The 26,602-nt window shown below is 44.1% G+C and overlaps 1 protein-coding gene across 2 annotated transcripts; it reads left to right on the top strand.

Moving 5' to 3' along the window:
* The first annotated feature begins 14,156 nt into the window (after window positions 1-14,156).
* On the top strand, window positions 14,157-26,071 carry F3 (coagulation factor III, tissue factor). Of its 2 annotated transcripts, XM_012790975.3 has the most exons (6): window positions 14,159-14,409; window positions 15,562-15,673; window positions 19,999-20,198; window positions 22,545-22,723; window positions 23,334-23,493; window positions 25,100-26,071. In XM_012790975.3, exons 1-6 carry the CDS (start codon window positions 14,313-14,315, stop codon window positions 25,234-25,236), a joined length of 885 nt encoding a protein of 294 aa, XP_012646429.1. In that variant the 5' UTR covers window positions 14,159-14,312; the 3' UTR covers window positions 25,237-26,071. The 2 variants fall into 2 exon arrangements, with proteins under 2 accessions (XP_012646431.1, XP_012646429.1); XM_012790977.2 differs by lacking the exon at window positions 23,334-23,493 and having other exon boundaries at window positions 14,157-14,409.
* The last annotated feature ends 531 nt before the right edge of the window (window positions 26,072-26,602 follow it).

Below are 26,602 nucleotides of genomic sequence, written 5' to 3'. Positions count from 1 at the left end.
CCCTCAGAGTAGCAGGAATGACAACTGCATGCATCTTCAAATCCAGAAATTGCTGCCAGAGACCTGAGTCCCCTGCAGGTTCCCGCAGAGGGTGAAGAATAGCTCCGCACCAGGGCAAAGCGGTATATTGGTCAAGGCAATGTGAAGCTCATCTCAGCCAGCTCCGGAGCCTTCCAGTCAATACTTCTGAGGGCTAATTTTCTACAGTGGAAAAATATTTTTGTTCTACCTTTGGACCTCCCTAGAACAGCCAGATACAGGACAGGCCCTGCAGGGACCAGAGAGAATGTTCTTCCAATTTCCTGGATGGGAGACCTCACAGTCCATCTCTCTCTCCCCATCAAGAAAAGGGCAGGGAGTGGAGACCAGTTTCTTTTATTTACTTTAAAGTCTAATTTTCTCCTCTTAGATTAATACTTTGTAAGAAGTGCCTAGGTAATTTAACTAATCCAGTGCTATAAGTTACTTTCTGGTTTATTAATAATTAGGAAAATATACAACTGAACAATTCCTTGCATTGCAAACCTTTTCAAAAAAATGTGTTCATCTGCCTGATAAGGAAAAAGAAGCTTCCATTTGTTATTCAAGATACTAATTTTTCCTGGAGGTATGCTCAGAATTTCATTCCTAGGACCATATTGATGTATATCTTAAAAGTGCAGGAATGACCAGGCCAGGTGTAGTGGTTCACGCCTACAATCCTAGCACTTTGGGAGGCCAAGGCCAGCTACTTGGGAGGCTGAGGCAGGAGAATTGCTTGAGCCTAGGAGTTTGAGGTTGCTGTGAGCTATGATGATGCCACTGCACTCTAGCTTGGGCGACAGAGCAAGACCCTGTCTCAAAAAAAAAAAAAAATACAGATACATTTCTATTTCATAAGACAGAATATGTCATGTCCAAACTTGGACATCCTTGGTGTAGAATCTCTGCTTCATAGAATATCAGTTTGCCTTGAAAAGCTAAAATTTTCAGCATAATCAAGGACTTAAGTAGCCAAATGTCTCCGTTTACTCGGCCACAGGATGCTGGGTATCATGTAGCAATTTGTACACAGTTCTTAACAATCTGTTTGTGTTTTCCAGAAAGGATAAGGGCTGCTGGAGTCCTGCTAGGATCTCCCTCTTCCCCTGCTTCCACAGGGTTTTGCAGGCTGGAGCTCAGCGGGACAGCTCAGGAAACCATTCTTCCATCCTGACTCTGGGGCTTGTCCATTCCAACCTTCTGACCCCCTCATCCCATGGCTTCCTGCTGCCTCATTCTAAGTGCATTTTCCATAGGAAAAAAAAAAAAAGTCTGCCTGGATCTATTCCTAAGTAGCATTTTGATCATGACACTAATCTAAGGTTTTTGTTACTTTCAACACCTAAAGACATCAGTGAAGTTTAGCCTCTGTCTACAAGATCAAACAGTGTCACCATTGTCATTGGCTTGGGCAGCCAAGTCTAAACATTACATGTCAGTCAAACAACTGTTCAGCACTTGAGGGCTGGGTGGATTTGGGCTTGTTCGCTTCTTTGCCTGGTTTTGTTGACTAATGCAGCTGGAGCAGTTTAACAGGTGTGGGAAGGGTGGACCGGCTTACGGGACGGTTCTTCCTCCCCTATGTGAATTAAAAGATTTTATGTCAACATTAACATCTTGAGAAGTAATGAAGCTCGCTGCTAAAGGAAGCTGAATTCACCCTTGGAGAGAATAGACTATAAGAGAAAAACCAAAAAAATGAACAGAGGAATCCAAATATTCCCTGCCTACCAGGGATGCAAATGAGAAAACAGGCTCTGAAATTTTGTTTGAAGCCATACAACCATTTCTTTGTGTGTGTAAAAGGCACTTTTTCCTAGTTTTCAAAGTCTGAATCATCATTTTAATATACAATAATTCACGGTAGCCAGGTGAGATTGAAAGATAAAAATAGTGCCCCATCCAGAAAGGACCCCTGCAGCGCTCTTTGTTCTACCTGTGCCATGGGCGTGGCACCGTGTGTCTCTATAGCACACATTTCTGCACCCCGCGCCCTGTCCCCTGGAGGGCAGGAGGATCATCTTGTTCTCCTGGCCCCCTGCAGTACCTCACTCCTTGCTGGTGCACAGCGAGAGCTTGGGGTGGGGGTGCTGGCAGCCTGGGTCAACGGGATCAAGGGCTCATGCTCTGGAGCCATCCAGCCTGCTTTGAGCCCCAGATCCACCACACCCCAGCGTGTGACCTTGAGCAAGTCACACTAGCCTTGCTCACCCTCAGTTTTCTCAAGAGTAAAACGGAGAAGGTTATAGCGCCTGTTTCCCAGAGTTTTCAAGCAAAGTAAATCAGATAAACCTAGCAGCAAACTGGCAAACACTCAAAATATTTAGGATGTTATCAGTGACTAAACAATAATAACCTACATGGAATGTTCATCAGTGTCAGTAAAACAATGACTTACTTATGAAGTGTTCTGGCAAAGGGAAGCCTACTCCTTTAGACAGCGCTTAGTGAAGGTGGGAGTATTCGGAGATGGGTGCTGGGGTGGGGGAACCACCATTACTTGTCCACAGTCATCAAGAAGGCTTTTACCAATTGAGAGCTCAGAAGCTGTTAGTTGAAGGGAAAATCCAGTGAGTTTGCCTGGGAGGATATTATAGGCGATAAGAGAATCCAGAAAAGTGCTTTGCGCCTCACTCTCTGACCTGTCCCTATTAAGTCCTCTCCTCCCCACGCCCTGCTCAGAACAGCACATCCCTGCTGAAAATGGAAAGTGATGAATAGGGAAAAGCAGGTGCAGAGCCTGTCATGCAACCAGTTTCCACCCAGCCTTCCATTTTGGGTGTCACCCACCCTGTCCCGAGCGTGTGGTGTGCCCAACCGGCGTGCCTGGTCAGGCCGTTCCTCCCCGAGAGCTGAGCGTTCACCCGCACCACCTGCGCGGCGAGTCTCAGGCTGGGCAGGGCCGTGCCCACAGCAACCATTGCTACTGCACGTGCCAATGCTAAATAAAATAAGCAGGTCCACAAGTACATGGCCTTTAATATCTGAGTTAATTCTGGTGAAAAGAAGTGACAACTCTGAATTTGGTGTCAAACTCTCATAACCACTTTATATCTGGAAACACTGGATGCTTTCACTTGACTCAGTTTAGAAAGTACGTTCACAGAAACTATGAACTATAATCATTAGAGGAAGATAAATGTCGACTAAAACCTTGAAGATAAATTTAGAAACAGTAACTGTTCCATACAACTGGCATAGATCAGCCATGAAAATAAGTTCTGGCCCACACATCTTTGTCTCTAAGTAGGAAAACATAAAATATGAGATCCTGAGATCATAGAATATGAGTAGGGAAACTGGGACCCTAACGAGTCAAACGGCTACACACATGTGGACACGTGAGCACGCACACGTCTCCCCTCTCAGTGGAAGGAGACTATGCCACTTGGCTACTTCTGATGGCCTTAAACCTCGGCGTGTTTTCCTTCTGGATTAACTGAACCGTTTAAACTAAAGGCTTAACTTGTTCTTAACCTTCTCTTTGAAACACCAACTGGAGACTATTTAGTGCCCTGCCCAAAAGGTCAGAGGCACAGAAGAAAGCAAAGAGCTAGCATGTGCACTTACTTAGCAGCAGAAAAGGTCTGGGTCAGAGATCCTGGGACCAGATTTCCACGGAGCCTACCTTGCAGACAACGCACAAGAGCAAGGCCCAATGCTGGGTTGGGGTTATCCTGAGAGGCATCAGATACTATCCAGAAAGAGTGCAATGGCCAGAGCTGAAACTGCCATGAAGGAAGCAGTTCTCTCGGGTGATTTAGAGTAGGGGAATTCTCTGTGAGAGAGAACCACAGAGATGGCACCTTTGGCACCCCTGTTGTTGCTGTAACCCATTGCTGTGTGAGGCTGTAACAAACCATCCCCACCCAACCAGGCTAAAATGCAGCTGGGGCTCCGAATCTACTGGTATTGCCCGGTATCACTAGTGCAGGATCTCCAGCTACATCACCTCTCTGCCCTAGGAAGGCAGAGGCAAAATGACTTTCTCAGGCATGGGTCGAAAGTTCTCCTTGACCTCTCTTGGGGTATTCGGAGTCAGCTGGTGGGCACTTGGGGTTCACGTCCATACAACCAACTGCAAACTCCTCCCCATTTTAAAATAAAATTCTGTCTTCCCCCACGACTCCCTGAAACGCAAACATAACAGTCTCACTCAACCACCATTGTCCCCGTGGGTTTTTCTCTCGCAGCTGCTCATGGTGATTACTGGAACCTGACTGCCAAATGATGAAAACGTTTCTGAGGGAGGAAAAGGGCACAGGGTGATTTTTCCTGGGATCAGCCTCAGTCACGGGTTCTGCGGACACTGGCAACATTGTTCTAGGCTGCTTTAAAGGTGACACAGAAATGACCACATAGGAAGGACACAAAGGTAGGAAACCATTCAACCTTGAATGGCCAGGCCCCAGACACTCAAGCACTGATGCCATCTAGCTTGTTCCCAAAGGCAGGCTCTGCGGGTGGCACCAGGCAGCCTAGATTAGGTTTGGGGAAGGGACCTGCCATGGAGGAGTCAGGTCCGCAGTGGCGGCCGCCCTGCATCCTGTAGGAGGGAGCTCGTCTGCGGAGGGGCCCCCTCGGGGGCTCTCAAGTAGGAAGTCATCATATAAACAGACCAAGGGAATGTAAGTAACTCCACAAGTTCTATCTTCAGCCTGGGCGCTTGTATCATGATGATAAATAGGACATACATTTGTAAGCAAGAAGAGGGCGTGGGACGGCTGGTAGGTAAGTGGAGGTGGTTATATATTAAACTGACTCATCAGCTCAATTAAGCAAGAGGTCAATTAAGCTAAATTAAGCAAGAGGAGGTCAGAAAGGGCCTTCCTAATGCAAACTCCAGTGTATTAATTATCACCATGACCCAGATTTCTCAATAAATAACAGAAAATGCTGAGAGCATTTATTTCATGTTGTCAGGACAAATAGGCCATTTTCAGATATAGCTTCTTTTTTTTCTGTTTTGGAGAGGAAAGCATTTCAGATGTGAAACAACATTAAGGACAGAATGAGTTGGAATCAAAGCACAAGAAAGAGCCCTTTATTCTTGACTAAGGCCAGGTTTTGGCTTGGTTTTCTTTTGGAAATTCCCCGTATCTTAAGGCCAAGAACTTCAGAGAGGGTCAGCTTCACAAGGCAGAGAAAACTGGGCGGAAAGGAAAAAGGAACTGGAAACTTAGTGGTTTTTACCACGCTTTCATAAGAAATGTACATGCTTTAGCACCACCATGAAGCAGAGGCAACATAGCATGGTGGTCATGGAGCTGCACCTTGGAGCTCCACTGCTTGTGTTCAAGTCCCAGCTCAGCCATTTCCCAGCTGTGTAGCCTTGGGCAAGTTACTTAACCTCTCTGGGTTTCAGTAACCCATCTGTAAAATGTAAAGTTCTACCTATCTCTCACAGGGTTGTCTTGAGGATTAAATAAGTTAGTACCTGGAGGATGCTAGAGTAGTATTTTCTGGTTATTTTCACTGGTAGTAAATAATAGAAATAGACCCAGTACTGAGAGCCACTGAATATTTCCAAATGATCATTTGCTTTTCCACTCGCATCATGACATCAGTTAACAGGAAATAAAAAAGGGAATAAAGTCATTTTACAGATTTTCTGGATTCTTAGAAAGACCATCTTATAGTTATGAGCATGACATAACCTGTCAAAACCACATCAGGGCTATGTCTTGATTACTGTCTATTTCTTTGCCAAATATTTGATGGTAGTGTCTAAGCATGAGAGGTAATGGCCTTCAGTGGAGGAACAAGACATACCCATTCCTTCACTTTATTGCTTCTGCAGATAGTGCCTTTATTACAAATTGCAGGTCTGTGGCAACCCTTTGTCAAGCAAGTCTATCGACGCCATTTTTCCAATAGCGTGTGATCCTCCCAGCTCAGCCTCCCAAATAGCTGGGACTGCAAGAGCACCACCAAGCCCAGCTAATTTTTTAAAAAATTTTTGTAGGGACAAAAAATTGCTATTTTGGCCCAGTCTGGTCTCAAACTGCTGACCTCAAGCATTCCTCCCCCCTCTGCCTCCCAAAGAGCTGGAATTACAGGTGTGGGCCACCACTCCAATGGCAAACTTAATTGATAAATGTCCTGTGTATTCTGACTGCCCTAGTCACTGGCCATTCCTCCATCTCCCTCCCTGTCCTCAGGCCTCCCTATAACCTGAGAAACAACAATATTGAAATTAGGCTAATTAATAACCTAACAGTGGCCTCTAAGTGTTCAAGTGAAAGAAAGAGTTGCACGTCTCTCACTTTAAATCAAAAGCTAGAAATGATGAAGCTTAGTGAGGAAGACATGTGGAAAGCTGAGACAGGCTGAAAGCTAGGCTTCTTGCATCAGTTAGCCAAGCTGTGATTGCAGAGGAAAAGTTCTTGAAGGAAATTAAAAGCATTCCTCCAGTAAACACGCAAATGATACAAAAGCAAAACAGCCTTACTGCTGATGTGGAGAAAGTTTGGTCTGGATAGATCAAACCCACCACAACATCCCCTTATGCCAAAGCCTAATCCAGAGCAAGGCCCTAGCTCTCTTCGATTTTATGAAGGCTGAGAGAAGTGAGGGAGCTGCAGAAGAAAAGTTTGAAGCTAGCAAATGTTGGTCATAAGGCTCAAGAAGAGAAGCCATCTTCATAACATAATAGTGCAAGGTGCAGGGAGGCCGAGGTGGGAGGATCGCTTGAAGTCAGGAGTTTGAGACCAGCCTGGGCGAGAGTGAGACCCCATCTCCACCAAGAGATAGAAAAAATTAGCCTGCTGTGGTGGCACATGCCTCGCCTGTAGTCCCAGCTACTCAGGAGGCTGAGGCAGGAGGATCACTTGAGCCCAGGAGTCTGAGGTTGCTGTGAGGTTGTGTGAGGTGACATCACTGCACTCTAGCTGGGACAACAGATCAAGACTGTCTCAAAAAAAAAAAAAAAAAAAAAGTGCAAGGTGCAGCAGCAAATGCTGATGTAGAAGCTGCAGCAGGTTATCCAGAAGATCTAGCTAAGATAATTGATGAAGGTGGCTGCACTAAACCACAGATTTTCAATGAAGACGCAACAGCCTTCTTCTATTGGAAGAAGATGCCATCTAGGACTTTCATAGCTAGAGAGGAGAAGTCAGTGCCTTGCTTCAAAGCTTCAAAGGACAGGCTGACTCTCTTGTTAGGGGCCAGTGATGGTGACTTTACGTTGAAGCCAATGCTCATTTACCACTCTGAAAATTCTACAGCCCTTAAGAAGTATGCCAAATCTACTCTGCCTGTGGTCTGTAAATGGAACAGCAAAGCCTGGATGACAGCACATCATAGTTTACTGAATATTTTAAGCTCACTCTTGAGACTTACTTCTCAGAGAGAAAGAATCCTTTGAAAATATCATTGCTCACTGAGAAGGCACCTGGTCACCAAAGAGTTCTAATGGAGATGTACAAAGAGATTGATATTTTCATGTGAACACAAAATCCATTCTGTAGCCCATAGATCAAGGAGTAATTTAGACTTTCAAGTCTTATTATTTAGGAAATATATTTTATAAGGCTGTAGCTGCCACAGATAGTACTTCCTCTGATGGATCTGGGCAAAGCAAATTGAGAACTTTCTGGAAAGGATTTACCCTTCTAAATGCGACTAAGAACATTTGTGATTTGTGGTAGGATATCAAAATAACAACATTAACAGGAGTGTGAAAGAAGTTCATTCTAACCCTCCGGGATGACTTCGAGAGGTTCAAGACTTCAGTGGAGGAAGTCACTGCAGAGAACTAGAATTAGAAGTGGGGCCTGAAGCTGCTAATGAATTGCTACCATCTCACAATAAAACTTGAAAGGTTGGAGAGTTGCTTCTTATGGATGAGCAAAGAAAGTGGTTTGTTGAGCTAGACTCTACTCCATCTATATAAACTTAGTTAATAAAATTGTGCCAGCGTTTGAGAAGATTCACTCCAATTTTTGAAAGTTCTACTGTGGGTAAAGTGTTATCAAACAGCATTGCATGCTACAGAGAAACCTTTTGTGAAAGGAAGAGTCAATTGATGCAGCAAACTTCACTGCTATCTTATTTTCAGAAATTGCCACAGTCACCCCAAACTTCCCCAACCACCACCCTGATCAATCAGCAGCCATGAAGACCCTCCACCAGCAAAAGATTACGATTTGCTGAAGACTCAGATTGACTGCTAGCATTTTTTAGCATAAATACTGTTAGCATTTTTTAGCATATATTTTTTAGCATAAAATACTTTTAAAATAAAGTATTTTAAGATTAAGGTAAGTACATTTTCTTAGACATAATGCTATTGCACACTTAATAGACTAAAGTATCATGTAAACATACCTTTTATATGCACTGGGAAGCCAAAAAATTTGTGTGACTCACTTTGTTGCAGTATTTGCTTTGTTGCAGTGGTCTGGAACCGAACCCACAATATCTCCAAGGTCTTCCCCTAACTGGTTTTCTGCTCACTCTTAGCTGCCATGACCTCCTCTTTCTTATTAAAACTCTCCTCCTTCAGTGTTAGGGTCCCATCCTGTCCTTCCCCATCTCTCTGGACACTCACCCATTTTTTTCCCTGGGTCCTCTTCCTCCTCCAGCAATATAACATGGACTTCCCAGCCTCAACCCTGGACCTGGTGGTAGTTACTATTTCTGTGTGCCCACTAGCTCTGCCAACATGCTCCCTGGCCCCAGGAGTAGACTCCTGACCCATGGCTGGTGTTCCTTTGGCAACAGAGATTGGCTCCAGGAGTCGACAGGTGCCCCAAGTAGGGGCAGTCGCAATCCTTGCTTGGCACTAATGGCCGGACCCTGTTGTGATGAAGCCAAGAGGATGTGAATCAGGGGCTGTTGGCAGCATTCAGGCCCTACCATGAGGGATCTGACTGCAGAAGAAATGGAACCCAGCTCAAAGGAGAGACAGGAAAAAGAACAGACAAGAGCAATGGAGAGGCCCATTCTTTGAAGCCCTGGTTTCTGTGGCTCTTCCATTGGTGCTATGAGCTTCCCTAATTCATCAATATACATGCTTCCCTTTGATTTAAGACAGGCTGAGAGGGTTTCTGTCACTTGCTAATTGCACTGTTGTCACTACAGATTCTCCTTGTCTACATTTACATCTTTGACCAAACCTCTAGGCAAATGGCTCCCAATTTCTACCTCTAGCCTCAGTTTCTTTCCAAGCCTCAGTAACCCATTGCCAACTCTCTGTGCTGGGCATTTTTCCTGGAGGTCCCATGGGCCCCTCAACCTCCACATGTCTGAAACTCATCATTCCTGTGCTGCCCACCTTCTTGTCCAGGCTCTGTCTCGATCTATGGTGCCACCATTCTCTGCCCCCAAAACGTCCTTCTCCCTCTCCTTCCTGCCCCACCCACAGCTAGTCACTAAGTCCTACTGCTTCTGCCTTCATACTGTTTCCAACAGCTGTCCCTTCTTTTCTGTTCCACAGCCACCATGTGGGTTAGGGGCTTAGCTTCTTGATGTGTCCATCAACTCGATTCTTCCGACAGACCATGACCAGAAGAGTAAGCTGCTTAAGGAACCGTCTGCTGAATCCAGTCTAGACTCCATAGCAGGGCTCACAAAGCTGCCCACGAGCCCCATTCCCAGCCTCACACCATGTTCTCATCTGCAAGACCCTGCTCTCTAAACACATCAGGTACCTCACCCCCTTCTCACGCTGGCCTCAGCCCTGGGATCGCCTCTTCCTCCTCTCTGCTATTGCTCTGTGGTCCAGCTGGCTACAGTCTGAATATTGGTGTCCCCCCAAAATTCATAGGTTGGAATTTATACCCAATGAGATACTATTAAGAGGTGAGCCCAGGGAGTTTGAGACCAGCCTGGGCAATATAGCAAGACCCTATCTCTAAAACAAAAAATTGTTTTATATTCAGTCCAAATGCTGACAGAAAATCATTCAAATCATTAAAATCTGGACATAAGTAGAAATGATGATGTACTTAATAGGTAAGGGCCTTTTTTATTTTACTCTCTACATCGAGAGTCTCGCAGAGAAACCAGCATCTGGTAGACATTCAAGTATTTGTTGAATGAATGAATTTCTGTTCATCAAATTTAGTACATATGTCAAGTAGAAGGAGTTAAGAAATTAGGAAGTAAGGGATGCTTGCATGAAATTATACCACATACAAAAATTTAAGTCATATAAATGTTAAGGATATAGGTTAAAGGTCTTCATTTTAAAGTACTTTTGTTGCTAAAACAATAGTCACAATTCACATTTATGATTTATCTGTTTTGTCACCATTTTATGTAAATAATAAAAATAATATTTACTATTCCTCAAAATGAAAGTTGACAGATAGTTTAACAAGCCTTAAGTTTATAAAGATAGGTATGCATTGAAAATACTTTTCCTTTTATAAGGCTTGAACTGAAAAGTTTTTCTCTAAAATGATGTTTTCCAGGATATTGGTGCTATGTGATAACTTATTTGGTGAGGCTTTCTGTAAGCTATTCTAGACAGTTGATAGAAGTATTTGAATGACAAGGATAGTGGATTTCAACTATTAATTTTGGTCTAAATGTAGACTGTTAGACTAGTATATAATTATTTTCACAAAATGCATAATCATGACTGCCAATTTTTCCATGACTAACTATACCCTGCCAGATGTTTCTTAGGTTCTGCTGAGTCACTTTTTTTCCAGAACTTTGTGTTCCCATTGACTCTTAATCCTGTCTGGCTTTTTTTCATACTTTGTCTTTTACCTGAATTTTAAGTAAAATGGTTTCAATGTTCTTTTTACCATTTTGTATGCATATAGTAGGTACTTTAAAATTACTCTCAATTTTATTTGCTATCATATATCTTAACCTATCTCTTTCCTGGCAAGATAGATATTTTGAGGAAATTATTCTAAAAAGTCATTAAGCTTTTATATGCAAAAAAAAAAAAAGCTATCTATAACCTCATCACATGGCTGAGCATATTCTGAATCACCCTAGAATCCAGTCATTTAGAAAGATGCTAACCAGTTCTCAAACTTCTGCATTTGTTTTCTGATGTTCAGTTACCTCTCCTAATTAGATTTTCTAGTGGCAGCCAAGATGGTTAATCATTGGTTAGACAGCTGGAGCTTACTGTCAAGTGGTGCCTTTCAACTCAGGATGGATTTTTATTTTCTTACCAATCTGAGCATTACGGAACATTCACTGCCTGGTCCCTAGAAAGAAAATTTTCAGTGACAGATTTCATCTCTTAAACATCAGTGAAGATATTTGGCTGCATGCATGGTTTCATAAAAAAATTCATTGATTCAAAATGTATTAAATGCCTATGTTCTGCTAATGGTGCAAAGGGTGAGAGATGTAAAGAAAAAACGAGTCCCTATTCCCCTAAGGAGTTCTTAGGAGGAAGGCTGACAAGTAAACACACAATTCAAAGTAAGTGAAGTTCTCATGAAATTGAGTGGGTGAAATTGGCAGCAAGTACTATAAAAGTACAGAGGAAGGGCTGAAACATTGCCCCAATCATTTTCAAACTCCTCCTCAACCACATTTCATCACTAGTTATGCAAAAAGAACTCAAACCCTTCTGCATGTCTCCATGCGTGCCTGTTTCAAGGACTAACCATCAGGATATTTCTGCCTAAGAACGAGTTCCCCAAACTGCAAGTGTTTTCTATACCAACTGCAGAATATTGTTGAGTGCCTATGGATGGATAAATTAATTACTCACTTAATGAGTTTATGCCCCAATTTTACTTGCATTCATTGGGAATAGGAGAAGGCACAGTCATGGAAGGAAAGCCCCTGAGGTAAGAAGATCAGATCTGCATTGTGTGGTTAGATACACCAGGTGACTCAGGCCAGTTGGCCAGAGGATCCTAATCTGTAAAATGATGTCTGTGAGCTCTCCAACCCTCTGACTTTCTAAGATCTAATCAGAAAGAAATTGATCAAGCCAGCAAGATATCATTATAGTTTAGTAACTTTTTGAACTTCTCAGAGCCTTGAAGATGTATCAGGTAGGAAGGAACTTTGGTAACTGCTAAACTTGACTTTATTGAAGGGAGAAAAAATATTGTGCAAAGTTAGGGAATAATTTTAACAATCATTTTGCTCCTGTGCAGTAAATATTAACAGTGGAATTTTAGAAATGTACTTTTAATGGTGCCACGTAGCAGTTGATCTATAAAATCATCTGGCCACAATTTGATTAGTTGGGAAAAAAATTTTCTGTGAAATATTACTTACCATTGCCAAGAAGAGAAGGAAGAAAACTGGCAATGGTAAATAATATTTCACAGAAATTTTTCAAAGCTTGAAAAATGTCATTCTGTATTTATTCAAAACCCTATTCAAAGACCCAACAAATTCCTCTCTTCCCTGCTTGACAATTTTAGATCTGGGAAATAAATATAAATACATCTGCGAAATAAATATTCATCTAATTTATCAACATTTAAGGCAAGTTTTGCATTACAATCTAATGGTAAACATATTTTTCTTATCAAATGGCTCATCTTGACACTGTTTAAAGCCCTATATGAGTTCAGGACATTCAGTGACTCCAAGTGGAGTTAACTACTCTGTACAGGCAGCAACAAGATTTCTTGGGTCTTCTAACACAATTGATTGAAGTGTAACAATTTCTCTTTAGCTAACTTCAACCAAGAGAGCAAAGAATCACATCCCAGGTGGGGCTGAAGATCTGTCAGGGAAAATGACTCAGGCCAGAGACTGCAAAAAGGAGGATACTATGACTTAGTTTTGCAAATATAAACTTCTGGGGTTTTAAGCTGGCAGGGAACTCAAAGAAGAAACCAGCAAGGGTGACTTTCAGCTTCTAGGAAGGAAGTACTGCCAGGGCTAAACCTGGATGTGCTATTTCAGTTCAGGCAAAGGCAGAAAATAATTTTGCAAGTTTTTACTTCTTTAAAATGAATGCAATGCTATAACCCAGCAGGCTATATGGAAACATGTATATAGTGTATGCACTAAAATGCAAGGCTGACATCCCTAGGGAAAAAAGTGGGAGAGAAGGGGAGAGAAAACACCCTTCTTTCACTAAGAACTCTCCAGTTGTGTCTTGCAGGCAACTACAGAATAATAATAAACGAACGATGAGATACTTTGACAAGACCCAGTACAATGGCACTCAATAGGATAACAGTTAACTTTCACACGCCTGACAACTTTCCAGCAAAGCCCAGAAGGAGAAGTCAGAAAAAAAATCAGAAAAACCAAAGCTTAAAACCAGCGGCACGAAAGTCTGATTACATTTTTCAATTTCATTTTTGGTTTCTCCACACTCGAGTGGAACTCACTCAGTCCCACAGATGTCTTCCTCAATGTGAGAACCATCCTTTCTGAAACCACGGGGCTGCAGATGTCACGCTGGAATTCTCCCAGAGGCAAACTGCCAGGTTCGAGGCTGTCCCTCCTCAGTCACTGTCCCGAGTGTGCGAGTGTGACCGGGGGGCGCCTGGGCCAACTGACGTTCAGACTGGTGGGCTGTTCCTACCCACAGCCCACCTGCGTTTGCGCCACCTTTACACAATGCGACCGCGCTGAGGGCGGGTGAGGTGGGAGGGCCAGGCATCCTGCCCCGCGGGGGAGAGGAGGAAGCCGTGGCTGGGAGAGGGCCCGCTGGCCGCCACACCGTTACCTGGCTGCAGAGCCCAACTGCAGCCCAGGTGGGCAAATGCCCTCCGCTCCCCGAGCGGAGCCCAGAGACCGTACTTTCTATTAAATGTTGTAAATACTGCCCCTCCCACCAGGCGGACAACACTGTATCACCAAACAGAAGGTTAGATCCCTTTCCTCCAACTTGACAACTCCTTCGGAGGCACCTCGCTCTTCTCCGTAAATCTGAGCCCCACCCCGGCGGCGGGCCTGGGTGGCCGGGAGGGCTGGGGGGCCCGGGGACACCTGGGCCCCCGCAGCACCTGGGCCTGCCCGCGGCGCGAGGGCAGCGTGGCGCTCGCGGCGCGTTTGAATCACGGGTGAGTCACCCCTTGCAGGGTCCCGGAGTTTCCTACGGCGAGGAGGCGGGGCAGGGGTGTGGACTCGCCGGGGCCGCCCTCCGCGACGGCGAGTGACCCGGGCCGGGGGCGGGGAGTTGGGAGGCCGGCGGGGCGGGGGCAGCGCCGGGGGCCGGCCGAGGCGTGGGCGTCCGCGCGGCCTTTATAGCGCGCGGGGCTCGGGCTTCCCCAGACTCGGGGCTCCCCGCGCCCCATCCCGCTCTCTCTGGCCTGCCTGGGGTGCCTAAAGCCCACCTTCCCCAGCCTCCGGGTGCATCGGAACCCACCTGACCTCGTCGCCAGCTCGTGGACATGGAGACTCCTGCCTGGCCCCGGGTCCCGCAGGGGACCGCCGTCGCTCGCACGCTCCTGCTCGGCTGGGTCCTCTCCCAGGTGGTCAGCGCTTCAGGTGAGTAGCGCCAGCTCCCGGGAGTCGGGGCGCGCTGCCCGTGGGAGGGAGGGGACAGTCCTGGCTGTCAGCGGGCTCGCCCTGGGTCCCCGGGGTGCCCCGTGGTGCCCCCGCGCCTGCAGGACTCGGCTGCGCTCGTGGGCCCCGAGGCGCGCCGGCGGGAGTCGCGGGAGTAGTTGGCGCCCCGGCCCGGCTGCCCCTTCTGCTAGAGGTGTTTGCTCTGGGCGTCCATTGTTGTTGCATAAGCGGGTTTTTGGCTCCCTCTTTAACACCGGGGAAAGATTTTCCCAGGGAGTCACGACCTTGAAGGTGATGGGACGTGGGTCTGCATCTGCGCAGGTCGGCGTGCGAAGGTTTGGATGTCATCTTTCATTATATGTGCGTCTTCTCCTAATAAAGAGCAGCCTTGGTGTTTTCTTGGTTGTCTTTGTTTTAGAATTAGGGGTAGGCAATCCTTTTGCCAACTGTTGCTAGGATCGGAGCAGCTACGGCATTGTGCGTGCCCCATATGCCTGTTTTTTGTGTTTGGGGCTGTGCAGAGCTGGGGCCTGCTGCCTGGTGACAAAGCGGGCCTTAATGATAAAGCTGCTGATTGAATACATCCATGCGATGGTGTGACCCGCCACACAGCCACCTTGGTCTCTATGGAAGTTTTAGTATAGAGACATTTCAGATAAAATTGGAAAGAATCAATTTTGGCTTTTTTTCGTATGTATGCAGTCCTAATTTCTCATACATGTGGGATTTGCCTCTTTCCCTAATTTATTGTAAGCCCTTTCTACCTGGCCTTCGCTGGTGGGTTGAACCTGAATCTTGGACTTCCCAAGGGGGGCCGAACACCCTGGCACATTGATGGCTCTGGGCTGTGTTTCCTGGTCAGGTTATGAGAGGCCTTTCCCCATAAAGAATTTCAAAGGATTTCAAGATCCTTGCTCATTTCCATGGATGATAAGGTAGATCTTGCCATGAGAAAATAATAGGAAAAAATTTGAAATTTTTTTTCTCTTGATAATTCAGTAATGAAGCTTTTGTGGTTAAAAACAAAATGTGAAGTTTATGGTGATGGAAGGGGAAAAGATGTTTTATACTGTCAACTCAAAGTCATATGCTGAGAAGTACACATAATAATAGATGTTTCTCTGTTGTTTAAAGGCACTACAGATGTAGTGGAAGCATATAATTTAACTTGGAAATCAATTAATTTCAAGACAATTTTGGAGTGGGAACCCAAGCCCATCAATCATGTATACACTGTTCAGATAAGGTAAGCGAGGTACAAAGAAAGAAAATTAAGGTTTTTGATGTTTCTACTCTCCTATGCTGAACACAAATGTCTCTTTTTATTTTCTTTGAGACAGAATCTTGCTCTGTCGCCCTGGGTAGAGTGCCGTGGCGTCAGCCTAGCTCACTGCAACCTCAAACTCTTGGGCCCAAGCAATCCCCTTGCCTCAGCCTCCCTAGTAGCTGGAACTACAGGCATGCGGCACCATGCCCAGCTAATTTTTTCTATTTTTAGTTGTTTGGCTAATTTCTTTCTATTTTTAGTACAGACAGGGTCTCGCTCTTGCTCTGGCTGGCCTTGGACTCCTGAGCTCTAGCGATCCTCCCACCTCTGCCTCCCAGTGTGTTAGGATTATAGACGTGAGCCACCGTTCCTGGCCCACAAATGTCTTTAAAGCTGATTACTACATGAGATTATTTAACAAAAAGCAAAGAAGAGGGCATTTATGGTAATATGCTGGCCAGTGTTACACTCTATCAAGCCTGAGACATTTCTGGGTCTTAAAGTAATAGAATGTTTAAATTGTTTTTGGAAATGATGGGAATATTCATAAGCCTAGTATAAGCTGTGGAGAGGTGAACCTTCTTGAGTAGGCCCTGAAGTATGCTTCTGCATGGATGATAGATTAATCTCATCTAAGCGCAGATGTCTTCTTTTGCCGTCTAGACTGTGAGCCATGTCTAACAAGTTAGGGAAAAGGTGGGGAGGAATTCTGATGTATACATTGCCCGTAAGCAGTGTTTGATTCATTAATCTTTGGACTCTGTGAATCAAAATTTGGTAGCACACATGATCTTGGTGGAGGAAGCCAAATTCGTGAGTCACGGAGCCTCGAAAAAACACTTCGCTGTCCGCACCCTCCGCTGTCTGGGCTGTTCTGCTCACTGGGTCTCATCTCTGATCGACAGCTCTTCCTGGGAGCCAGTAATTCATGACATTCAATCTAAAGGTTATGTCTTCCTTGATGGTTTTCACCATATTCTTGGCAAGTGTTTGGTCTCTAAAATGTTCTAGGCATGGGGTGGGTCTTTTAGGTGGATGTTCTTGTTTTTCAAAATGATCTTCATGATGACTATTGCCAAACCAACAGGGAGGAGAATTTGTGTGTTCAAGTGCGTGCGTGCATGCGCGCGCGTGTGTGTGTGTGTGTGTGTGTGTATCTGGAGAGAGAGAGAGAAAGGAATGTCATAACCTGAGATAATGACTACAATTATGGTCAAACGTGTCAATTCAGATTCCACTGATTGAGAATTAGTAAGTAATTTCTCTAATACAGACCTGAAGTTTACTTTAGTAACCAATTTTCCTTCTGGATAGTGAAAATTAGATTTGGGGAGGAACGCTTACCTCCTAAATATATTCGGCCTTATGTTTTAGGGTCATGTGGGAATGTATTTATGATTTACCTGATTTTTAAATATAAGCCATTGTTAACTCTTAAGCTCTCGGACTTTATAAGGCCGCCATTATTTAAATGAGCACAGCTCCTCATCTGCAAACACCAGACTCACAGGGCTAAGCTTGGGGTGCCTGCAGACTCAGGGTGCTCCTGCGGATGAGGGCACTCTGCCCACACTCTTGCTGGAGGGCCTGGGAGCAGCTCCATCAGCCTTGCGTAAGACCTGCACGCCTCACCTGCCTGCCCCAGGGGTAAATGGGATTCCTTGTTGAAATGACTAGAGCAAACGTTTTCCAGACTAGGAAACTATCGCCCTGGAAGGGATTCACTCCTGACTGCACTGATGCTGAGTGCCCTTGCCAGCTCTGGAACCGAGATCTCCCCAGTACGCCACACTACCCTGTCCTCAGACGGCTCAGCCCAGTATGATGGGGGGCCCCAAAGCTAGGAGAAGGGAGGAAAGCCTTGCCCACTGCCTCTCCTCATTGGGGCTCCTTCCCTGCCTCCTTCCCTTCCCTCACTACGGAAGCCGGGCTCTAGCCACAGGCACCTGTGCTGAAGCCCCTGCCGGAGCTCTGGCTGCATCTTCCTCTTTGCAAAAATGTTATTGGCTCAGACCTTACCACCAAACCATCATCTGTTATAGTCATTCCATGGGAATATTCCGAATTCTAAAGCTGAATTTACAAAGCTTCTAGAAAACAACCTACAACTAAATTAATGACGATTTGTATTCCATTGGAATTTTTTAGTAACTCAGGAAGGACTTTTATTATTTCCAAATCACGGGGTTTGGAAATGCCTAGAGGAATCTCCAAGGCTTTTAAAGTGTTAATGCTGCTAATGGCCTTCTGAAGAATTTATACAGAATTGCCCCTTCGTTACCTGTTAGCATGATTTATTACTCACAGTGGTACTGAATAGACCTTTGTGTTAAATTTTGCCGTGGAGTGCATAGTCCCTGCTTGTGAGCTGGAGGAACCAAATCCTGTATCTGTCAGACGTATGCAGCTGCAGAGGCCAATGCAGTCTTTCTTTCTCCTGGTGTGCGAACAGCCGTTTGCCATAGCGATGGAAAGGAATCATCGCGTTCTCATTCGCTTTTGACATGGAAATGATATAATAAAAATGTATTTTGATCATTCTAGACCAAAAATAGCCTCTCTACTTTTATTAGAATTAAAAATTGAAATATAAGAAGCCAAAATATTTCTATATCAATCTTAGTTTGTGCATTTTAGGATAAAGAACAAGTTTACCCAAATCAGCCTTGTTATTTAGTTCAAATTTTTAAATAATACATATTAATGGCCGTTGTGTATGGATTTAGACAATTGAATCCATATGGTGACTTGTTTACCCCCAATGGTGTATTAATTCAACCTGTAAATGCAAACTAAGACTCAGCAAGGCCCTAAAGCCCTGCTGTTGGTGAGGAGCACAGAGTTCGGACCCAGGTACAAAGCAGACTGAATCAATCGAGCGTGTTCTGGAGGTACCTGTGCTGGGGGACAGGGGAGGGAGAGCTAAGCACACGGCAAGGAGCTCTAGAGATCCAGAGCAAGTGGGGTTGCGCTGTGGCAGTCGATGACGTGGACAGGAAGAGCAGCATAATCATCACTTTCCAGAGAATAGAAGTTCATGGTTCAAGTTGTAGTGACACCTGACCTATGATTTTTTTTTTGGTTCCTTAGAAGAATTTCATTTTTAGTAGAAGTTCCTTAGATTATTTCTTTTTCAAGGATGTCTTGCCAAGGAAAGATCTGTCTTAAGCCTTTTGGTCTCAGACTTTGCTAGACAGAGGCTACCTGTATCATAATTCTGCAATCTGTGTGAGATGCATTCATACCTTGCAGAAGTGAGGTATGATGAAGCGAACAGACCCAGCTCTGCCTCTCTTTAGCTGTGTTACCTTGGTCAGGTTACTTAGTGCTTCTGAGCTTCACTGTCCTTATGTGTAAAAAAATATCCAATACCTTCTTAGAATGATTGTATCAAATGAAGTAACATGTGTAAAGGGCCCAGTACAGTACCTGGCATAGAATCAATAAATGATTAATATAACCACACTAATAATGGTCATGATAGGCTATAATATATATAATATGTTATTATACAGATTTTGTTACTCTATAGACTGTGTTCTCTTAGAATATAGAATGTGATGTAATAAACAATGTAATATGATATAATAAGTAGATATACTGATCTTGATGGAGAATTGCTCTCTCTCCCATGTTACCATGACAAAGCACTACATTCTAAGGAAGATATTTAACAAAATGGCTTAGAGCACAGCCCCAGGAGTCAAACTGCTGTCTGGTTCAAAGTCCAGCTGTGTGATTTTTTTAGCTAGTCACTCAATCTCACTTTGTCTCTGTTGCCTTATTTATTTATTTATTTTTTGAGACAGAGTCTTGCTCTGTCACCATGGGTAGAGTGCAGTGGCATCATCATAGCTCACTGCAACCTTCAACTCCTGGACTCAAGTGATCCTCTAGCCCCCACCTCCTGAGTAGTTGGGAGTATAGGGGCGTGCCACCATGCCCAGCTAATTTTTTCTATTTTTGATAGAAACGAGGTCTTGCTCTTGCTCAGGCTAGTCTCAAACTCATGAGCTCAATCGATCTTCCCGCCTTGGCCTCTTGAGTAGCTAGAGCGCTAGGATTACAGGTGCGAGCCACCACCCCTGGCCTCAGTTGTCTTATTTGTTGTAAAAAAACAGGGCTAATTACAGAGCCTCTATCCCCAGGGTGCTGTGAGGACTCAAAACAAGTCTCAGCACAGTAAGCGCCTTGTCGGGACTGGTTGTGGAGCTCTTGTCGTCATCACAGACTGCAGCCAGAAATCAATCTGTCCTGTTGGGTGCAAATCATAATGTTCCATTTCTTTGTCTTCCTCTCTTTAGCTCTAAATTTGGAAATTGGAAAAGCAAATGCTTCTACACCACAGACACGGAATGTGACCTCACCGACGAGATCGTGCAGGACGTGAGGCAGACGTACTTGGCACGGGTCCTTTCCTACCCTGCAGGGAATGTAGACGCCGTGGGTTCTGCGGGGGAACCTCCGTTTCAGAACTCCCCCGAGTTTACACCTTACCTGGAGAGTAAGTAGCTCGGTTTCTAATACCTTTATTCCAGTTGTTATAAACTTCTGAAAATTCTTGTGACCCTTAGAGGCCATTAGATAAAAAATATTTATCCATGAACACATCTTCTTTCTCAGATACTGCTAAGTACCATGGCCCTCTTCACACAGCCCAAATGTGGTAGGAGGTTCACAGCATGTGAACTTGGGAGTTGATAACAGTGTCATCAAGTAACTGTCTCCACCAGTCTGGCCCCAGACCCCACCAGTAACCAGTGGAATGTGCGTGTGGGGTGGTGGTGGTGGTGCTAGGGGTAGGAAATCCACCACGGCTGGGCTTTCGGCTTTCCCTTATGTATATCATACATCCTGAATTTTCTGTCCCATCATCATACCAAAAATTCCAGTTTAGGATTTTGCACAGGCAGTCATAGATCCATGGGGAAAGTCCAGTCTCCCTTTGAGCCCATAATCAGGCTCGCTGACCTTTTCCAATCACTTGGCCGAGATTTAGTCTCGTGGTGTGCCGGCACCTGCCCAGCTCCCAGCCTGCCTCCCTCACGCTGCTCTTGGAAATGTGGACTCCGTTCCTCCCGGACCTGTGCCCTGGTGAGCCAACCCAGGGATCCAGTGAGGGAATGCAGAGAATGCACGTCCAGCAGGAGATTTAAATTCTTATCTCAGGACTGTGGTTCTGAGCTGGGCATTTTACGTACAAACATGTGGCCCATTGGGAAGAGTGAAATTAACTCCTCTTGTAAGGCAGGCTGATTAGAATGAAAGTGTTGTGTTATTAGTGTTTCTATATTTACCCCTGTGACGGTCCAGGGAGAGAGAACGGTTTCTCAGGTTGAGGTGGTGAGGAGGGGTCGATGGATAATGAACCATCCATACTCTTTTAGTACCTACTTCGAAGGTCGAAATAGGGGGCCTTTGCCCAGGTGACTGTGACTGCCTCCCCAGAGGCAAACCCCTCCAGTGCCTCTGCCTGTGTGTCTCGAAAGGCTGGAGTACAGACACCTTGACAGTCACCTCCAGTGCCTTTGCAGGATCACTGATATTCATTCTCCCCGCAGTGGATGACATCCTTACACTTTCCTTTTAGTTCTTGAGTTTTTTATAACCCACTTCACGTCTATCATTGGTGCAAGGCAGAAAATATTTTGTATATTTATATTATGTCTACACACACACACACACACACACACACACACACACACACACACACTTTGGCCTGTGACTTGCACAGGATTGGTGTTTGTTTTACTGTCATTCAACCAAAGCACATGAAATAACTGAGCCATTATAAAGACCCAGTGGTTAAAACCAGTTCCTTGCGGTACCAAGGACATTTCCTGGGCTTGCCCACAGCCCTAGATTTATTGTACCTAGAATGTGGAACCTTACACTACTGCACTGTTCGATACAGTTGCCGCTAACCACAGGTGGCTAGTGACCAGCTGAAATATGGCTAATGCAATATGTCTGAAATATACACTACATCCTGAAAAATACTGATTCCATGTTAAAATGATAACATTCTAGATATATACAGTTGACCCTTGAACAATGCTGGGATTAGGGTTGCCAACGTCCTGTGCAGTCAAAAATCCAAGTAAAACTTTTGACTCCCCCAAAACTTGACTACTAATAACCTACTGTTGACAGGAAGCCTTGCCGATAACAGTCGATTAACATATATTTTATATGTTACACCTATTAGATACTGTATTCCTAAAGTAAGCTAGAGGAAAGAAAGTGCTATTAAGAAAATCATAAGGAAGAGAAAATGTATTTACTATTTGTTAAGTGGAAATGGATCGTCATACAGATCTTCATTCTCGTTGTCTCCGTGCTGAGCAGGCTGAGGGGCAGTAGGGGGAGGAGGAGGGTTGGTCCTGCTGTCTCAGGGTGGCAGAGGCGGAAGAGGTGAAGGAGGTGGTGGTGGGGGGGGCAGTGTAAATTTACACTTGGTGTAAATTTACTGAAAAACATTTGTGTGTGCGTGGACCTGTGCAGTTAAAACCCATGTCGTTCAAGAGTCAACTGTATTTGGTTAAATCAAATGTATTATTAAAATTAATTTCACCTGTTTTTTACTTTTTCTAATGTGACTACAAGGAACTTTAAAATTACACCTGTGGCTCGCATTGCCTTCCCATTGAGCATTGGACAATGGGAATGCGACTGCCACAGAGTCCTGTAGTCTTGGAATCTAGCGTTGGTGCCACCAAGCCTGCTACTATCAGGGATTTGATTCAATGCTGTGGTTTTATATGAGAGATACGTTGTTATCTGTGATAAATAGGGTTTTACTTTGTATAGAATTCTTTGATTCCACCCAAGCTCATTTCCTTTGTTTCAGCAAACCTTGGACAGCCGACAATTCAGAGTTTTGAACAAGTTGGTACAAAACTGAAGGTGATAGTACAAGATGCACGTACCTTAGTCAGAATGAATGGCACGTTCCTGAGCCTCCGGGATGTTTTTGGCAAGGACCTAAACTATACGCTTTATTATTGGAAAGCTTCAAGTACAGGAAAGGTGAGAATTTTTTTCATGTTTTTATGACTCGTTTTAAATTGTGACTCCTGGGTTTTACAGCCCACTTCTTCGAACCCAGTTCAAAACTAGCAGAATGGGGGTTGTCGAGCGGGTGGTTTGGTGGAGTGGGAGGGGAGCCTGCTTGGGTGGGGGCTGGACAACAGGTCCTGGTTCTACTTGAGACTCTGATCTGCTTTGGGACTTTGGGCAGGGCCCCTCGGAGACCCAGGGTCGTCGGGGGCTGGGCAGATCATCCGTATGGGTCCCGTCAACTCCCACATTTCTCTGTCTGTAGAGGAGCTCAGAGACAAAGTTTGTTTTCTATTCAATAATTAATATTTCCTTTTTCTTCACTGCAGACATTAATATCTTCTGAAGGGGATAAACTGGGCTGGATATACCTAAATGGGATATTTTCAGTCTTGGAAAAGGCATTTTTAGCAGTGATCAGGGGAACTGATTAGCCAAGTCACTTCTAATCCTTCATATGTCACATATGCCCGTGTACGCTCTGCTTAGAGCTTAGGTTTTTACTTCCACAGTGACTTAGTAAGGGGAAAAGAATTCACTCTGAGCCCAGATGAATTAAGAACTCTTTATCTTTTCACAGAAAACAGCCAAGACAAACACTAATGAGTTTTTGATTGATGTGGATAAAGGAGAAAACTACTGTTTCAGTGTTCAAGCGGTGATTCCATCCCGAAGGACTAACCAGAAGAGTCCAGAAAGCCTCATTGAGTGCACAAGCCAAGGGAAAGGTGAATTCAGAGGTGAGTGGCTCTGCCTGTCATTTGTCTGGGAGGCCTGGGTGCCTTCGAGGACCAGCTCCACCCTAGAGCCACGATGTCCTTCTTTTGTTAACTATTCAGAGAGCAACTGCTTTAGATGTTTTTTTGGTTTTGTTTTTGGTACTCTTAGATTTTAAGCATTTAGAAATATTTCCAAATGTTGCTCCCTTGTATTAGCAAGCATTTTCTTGAATATCCACCATGTGCCAAATTCTCTGTTGAGCACTGGGTACACAAATCATGTTTAGGATTTAGCATCAAGTCACAGATTTCTCTGGGCATTTTTCATTCTTAAATTCTGATCTGTGTTGGGGGGAGGGGGCAGCGATTCTAGACCAGCTGCAGTAGCACTTGATAGACATTTGTGGCTATGGGCTGTTGCCATAAGAATATAGAGTCTAACCTATCAAGGGAAGGGACTGAGTATATCAAACATACCCGTGTACATGCCTGTGGCTGACACGTGTGTGTACACCCATGTGTACACACAGGAGCTTGGACACACTGGCTGAGGAATAGTCCCTAACTAGGAGTCCTGTGGGCATCCAGACATGCCTGAGGCTGAAAGCCTGAGAATCTCCCACAGGCTTTATAGGGAACGTGCTCTGAGTACTTTCAGGGAACAAGAGTCTGAAGATAGTAATGATGACCTAGCTCCTTGCTAAGATGGGATTTAAAAATTTTAAAACAATTTTTTTTTGGAGTCTCACTTCTGTTGCCTGGGGTAGAGTGCAGTGGCTTTATCCTACCTCACAGCAACCTCAAACTCCTGGGCTCAAGCGATCCTTCTGCCTCAGCCTCCTGAGTAACTGGGACTACAGGCATGCGCCACCATGCCTGGCTCATTTTTTTATTTTTAGTAGAGACATAAACATAAAAATGTTTATGTTTTTTACATAAACATTTTTATTTATGTAAAAATATTTATGTAAAACATTTTTACATAAACTATTCCCTTCTATTTATTGCCATTGACAGAGGAAGAGGGCTCTTCTTCTCTCTGGTCCTGCACCCACCCCCTCTGGCCCATCCTACTCACAGCCGTCAGGGGCATCGTCCTAAAGCCCAACTCTAATTCTGCCTTTGAGCACACCCAGGTCTCTGCTTCTGCCCCTTCTCTATCTGCTGCCATGTGTTCTTCCAGAGGCGTTTGAAATGCCACCTCCACCATGAAGCATTCTTACTGCACCAGCAGTCATCATCGCTTCTTCACCTGAGTCCTGGTAGCTGTTGGGACCTCCCTCTTTGCACTTACACTTCATCTTCTACTATCATCGTTGCCACCAAATTCAGCACTGTTTTTAGCCACTTGTTTCCAACAGCTGTTCTTACTTCCAGCTACGTGTATCTTTTCTGTGAACATTATTGTTTATTAAATGCCCATTAAATGCTTTTAGCCATTGTCAGTTGCTCTAAAACACCCAGGGTTTGACACATTCTTTCCTAAGCGAGGTGGAAAGAGTGGAAGAAAGAAATTTCAAGTTGTGCAAAAGCAGGCTGGTGTAATTTGAGGTTATGCCCTCAATTCTGCCCACTGATACATGGGATTTGAGCTCTCCAAGTTGACTTGGTGCCTTTTCTTTTTCAGAAATGTTCTTCATCATTGGAGCAGTGGTGTTCGTGGTCATCATCCTTATCATCGTCCTGTCTATATCTCTACACAAGTGCAGAAAGGCAAGAGCAGGGACAAGCGGGAAGGAGAACTCCCCACTGAACGTTGCATAAAGGAAATGCTGTGGCAGCTGCCGAGTACTGCAAATGCTGTATTGCACTGTGACCAAGAACTTTTAAGAGAATATACGGAAACACAAATGAGTATTTTGGAGCATGAAGACCCTTGGGTTTGAAAAAGCTCTTGAGATACCCTGTCATTACAATTAGCATTCTTATTTTGACATCAGCATTAGTCACTTTGAAATGTAATGAACGGTACAACCAATGTTTTAATTTTTAACACTATGGCACCTTTGCACATATCATGCTTTAGATTGTATATTCTGTACTCGGGGAGAAACCAGGTCACCCAAGCAAAAACAAACGAACAAATGCCTTAAAAATTCCTGGGTGGACTTTTGAAGGGCTTTCAAGAGCCTGACTTCAAACTGTGTAGGCAAGTAAAATGGAAATTAGGTGGACTTTTCTAACATATGTCTGTAATATGGTGTTTAGGCTCTTTTTATTTTTAGGAGTATATTGAAAGTTCAAAACAATTGGCAAATTTTATATTAATGTGTTAAATGCAGAAGAATTCTATTTTGGGTACCTTTCTAATATGCATTAGAGTTTAGCACTTTAACTGACTTATATGGTGATGATTAAACATTTGAGAGCTAACTATATTTTTATAAGACTACTACACTAACAAACTATACAGAGTTTATGATTTAAGGTACTTAAAGCGTCTATGGTCAGCATTATAAATATTTATATCATTTTTAAAAAGGTTTTATATATGGGGATTTTCTATTTATATAGGTAATATTGTTCTATTTGTATATATTGCGATAATTTATTTAATATACTTTTGTATAAATAAAGGTGACTGGGAATTGTTGCTGGAGTATTTATTATGTCCTCCATTTATTATTTATTTATGATTTGGTATTTGTATTAGTCAGATCTGCTGTAGTAACAAATGACCCTAAAAATCTCAGTGGCATATAACATTTCTTAATTTTTTTACTTATATTACATTTTGGTGATTGTGGGTTGGCTGAAGCTCTTCTCAATATCTTGCCATTCTAGGACCCAAACCTGCAGAGAAATCCCTGTTTGGGCCAGAGCAGAGGAAAAAGCCAAAAACTGGTAGAAACCAGCAACTCAGCTTCAAGCCACCTCTTAAAACTCCTACTCCATACTGGCTCACTGTCACTTCTGTTCACATGCCACTGCCCCAACCAAGTGACCAAGCCTCATAACACTCTGTCTACTGGGAGACACTCCAAGTCACATGGCAATGGGCAGGGATATAATCTTACAGGGAAGGGATAAAGAATACAATTTACTGCAGACTTGGAGAGATTTCTTCCCATGGTCATCAGTTTGAGTTGTGGTTGAAGATAGGATGTGAGAAAAAAAAGAAAAACTCTTT

This window comes from Microcebus murinus, chromosome 2, assembly GCF_040939455.1.
Source record: "Microcebus murinus isolate Inina chromosome 2, M.murinus_Inina_mat1.0, whole genome shotgun sequence".
Lineage (NCBI taxonomy): Eukaryota > Metazoa > Chordata > Mammalia > Primates > Cheirogaleidae > Microcebus > Microcebus murinus.
The sequence above is the reverse complement of the archived record's forward strand: the minus strand, read 5'-3'. Positions and strand labels throughout refer to the sequence as shown.

Coding starts and splice junctions, on each gene's coding strand:
- F3 (XM_012790975.3), top strand. CDS start 14,313: ATGGAGACTCCTGCCTGGCCCCGGGTCCCGCAGGGGACCGCCGTCGCT. Junction 15,674..19,998: donor GTATACACTGTTCAGATAAG/GTAAGCGAGGTA, acceptor TCCTCTCTTTAG/CTCTAAATTTGGAAATTGGA. Junction 20,199..22,544: donor GTTTACACCTTACCTGGAGA/GTAAGTAGCTCG, acceptor CCTTTGTTTCAG/CAAACCTTGGACAGCCGACA.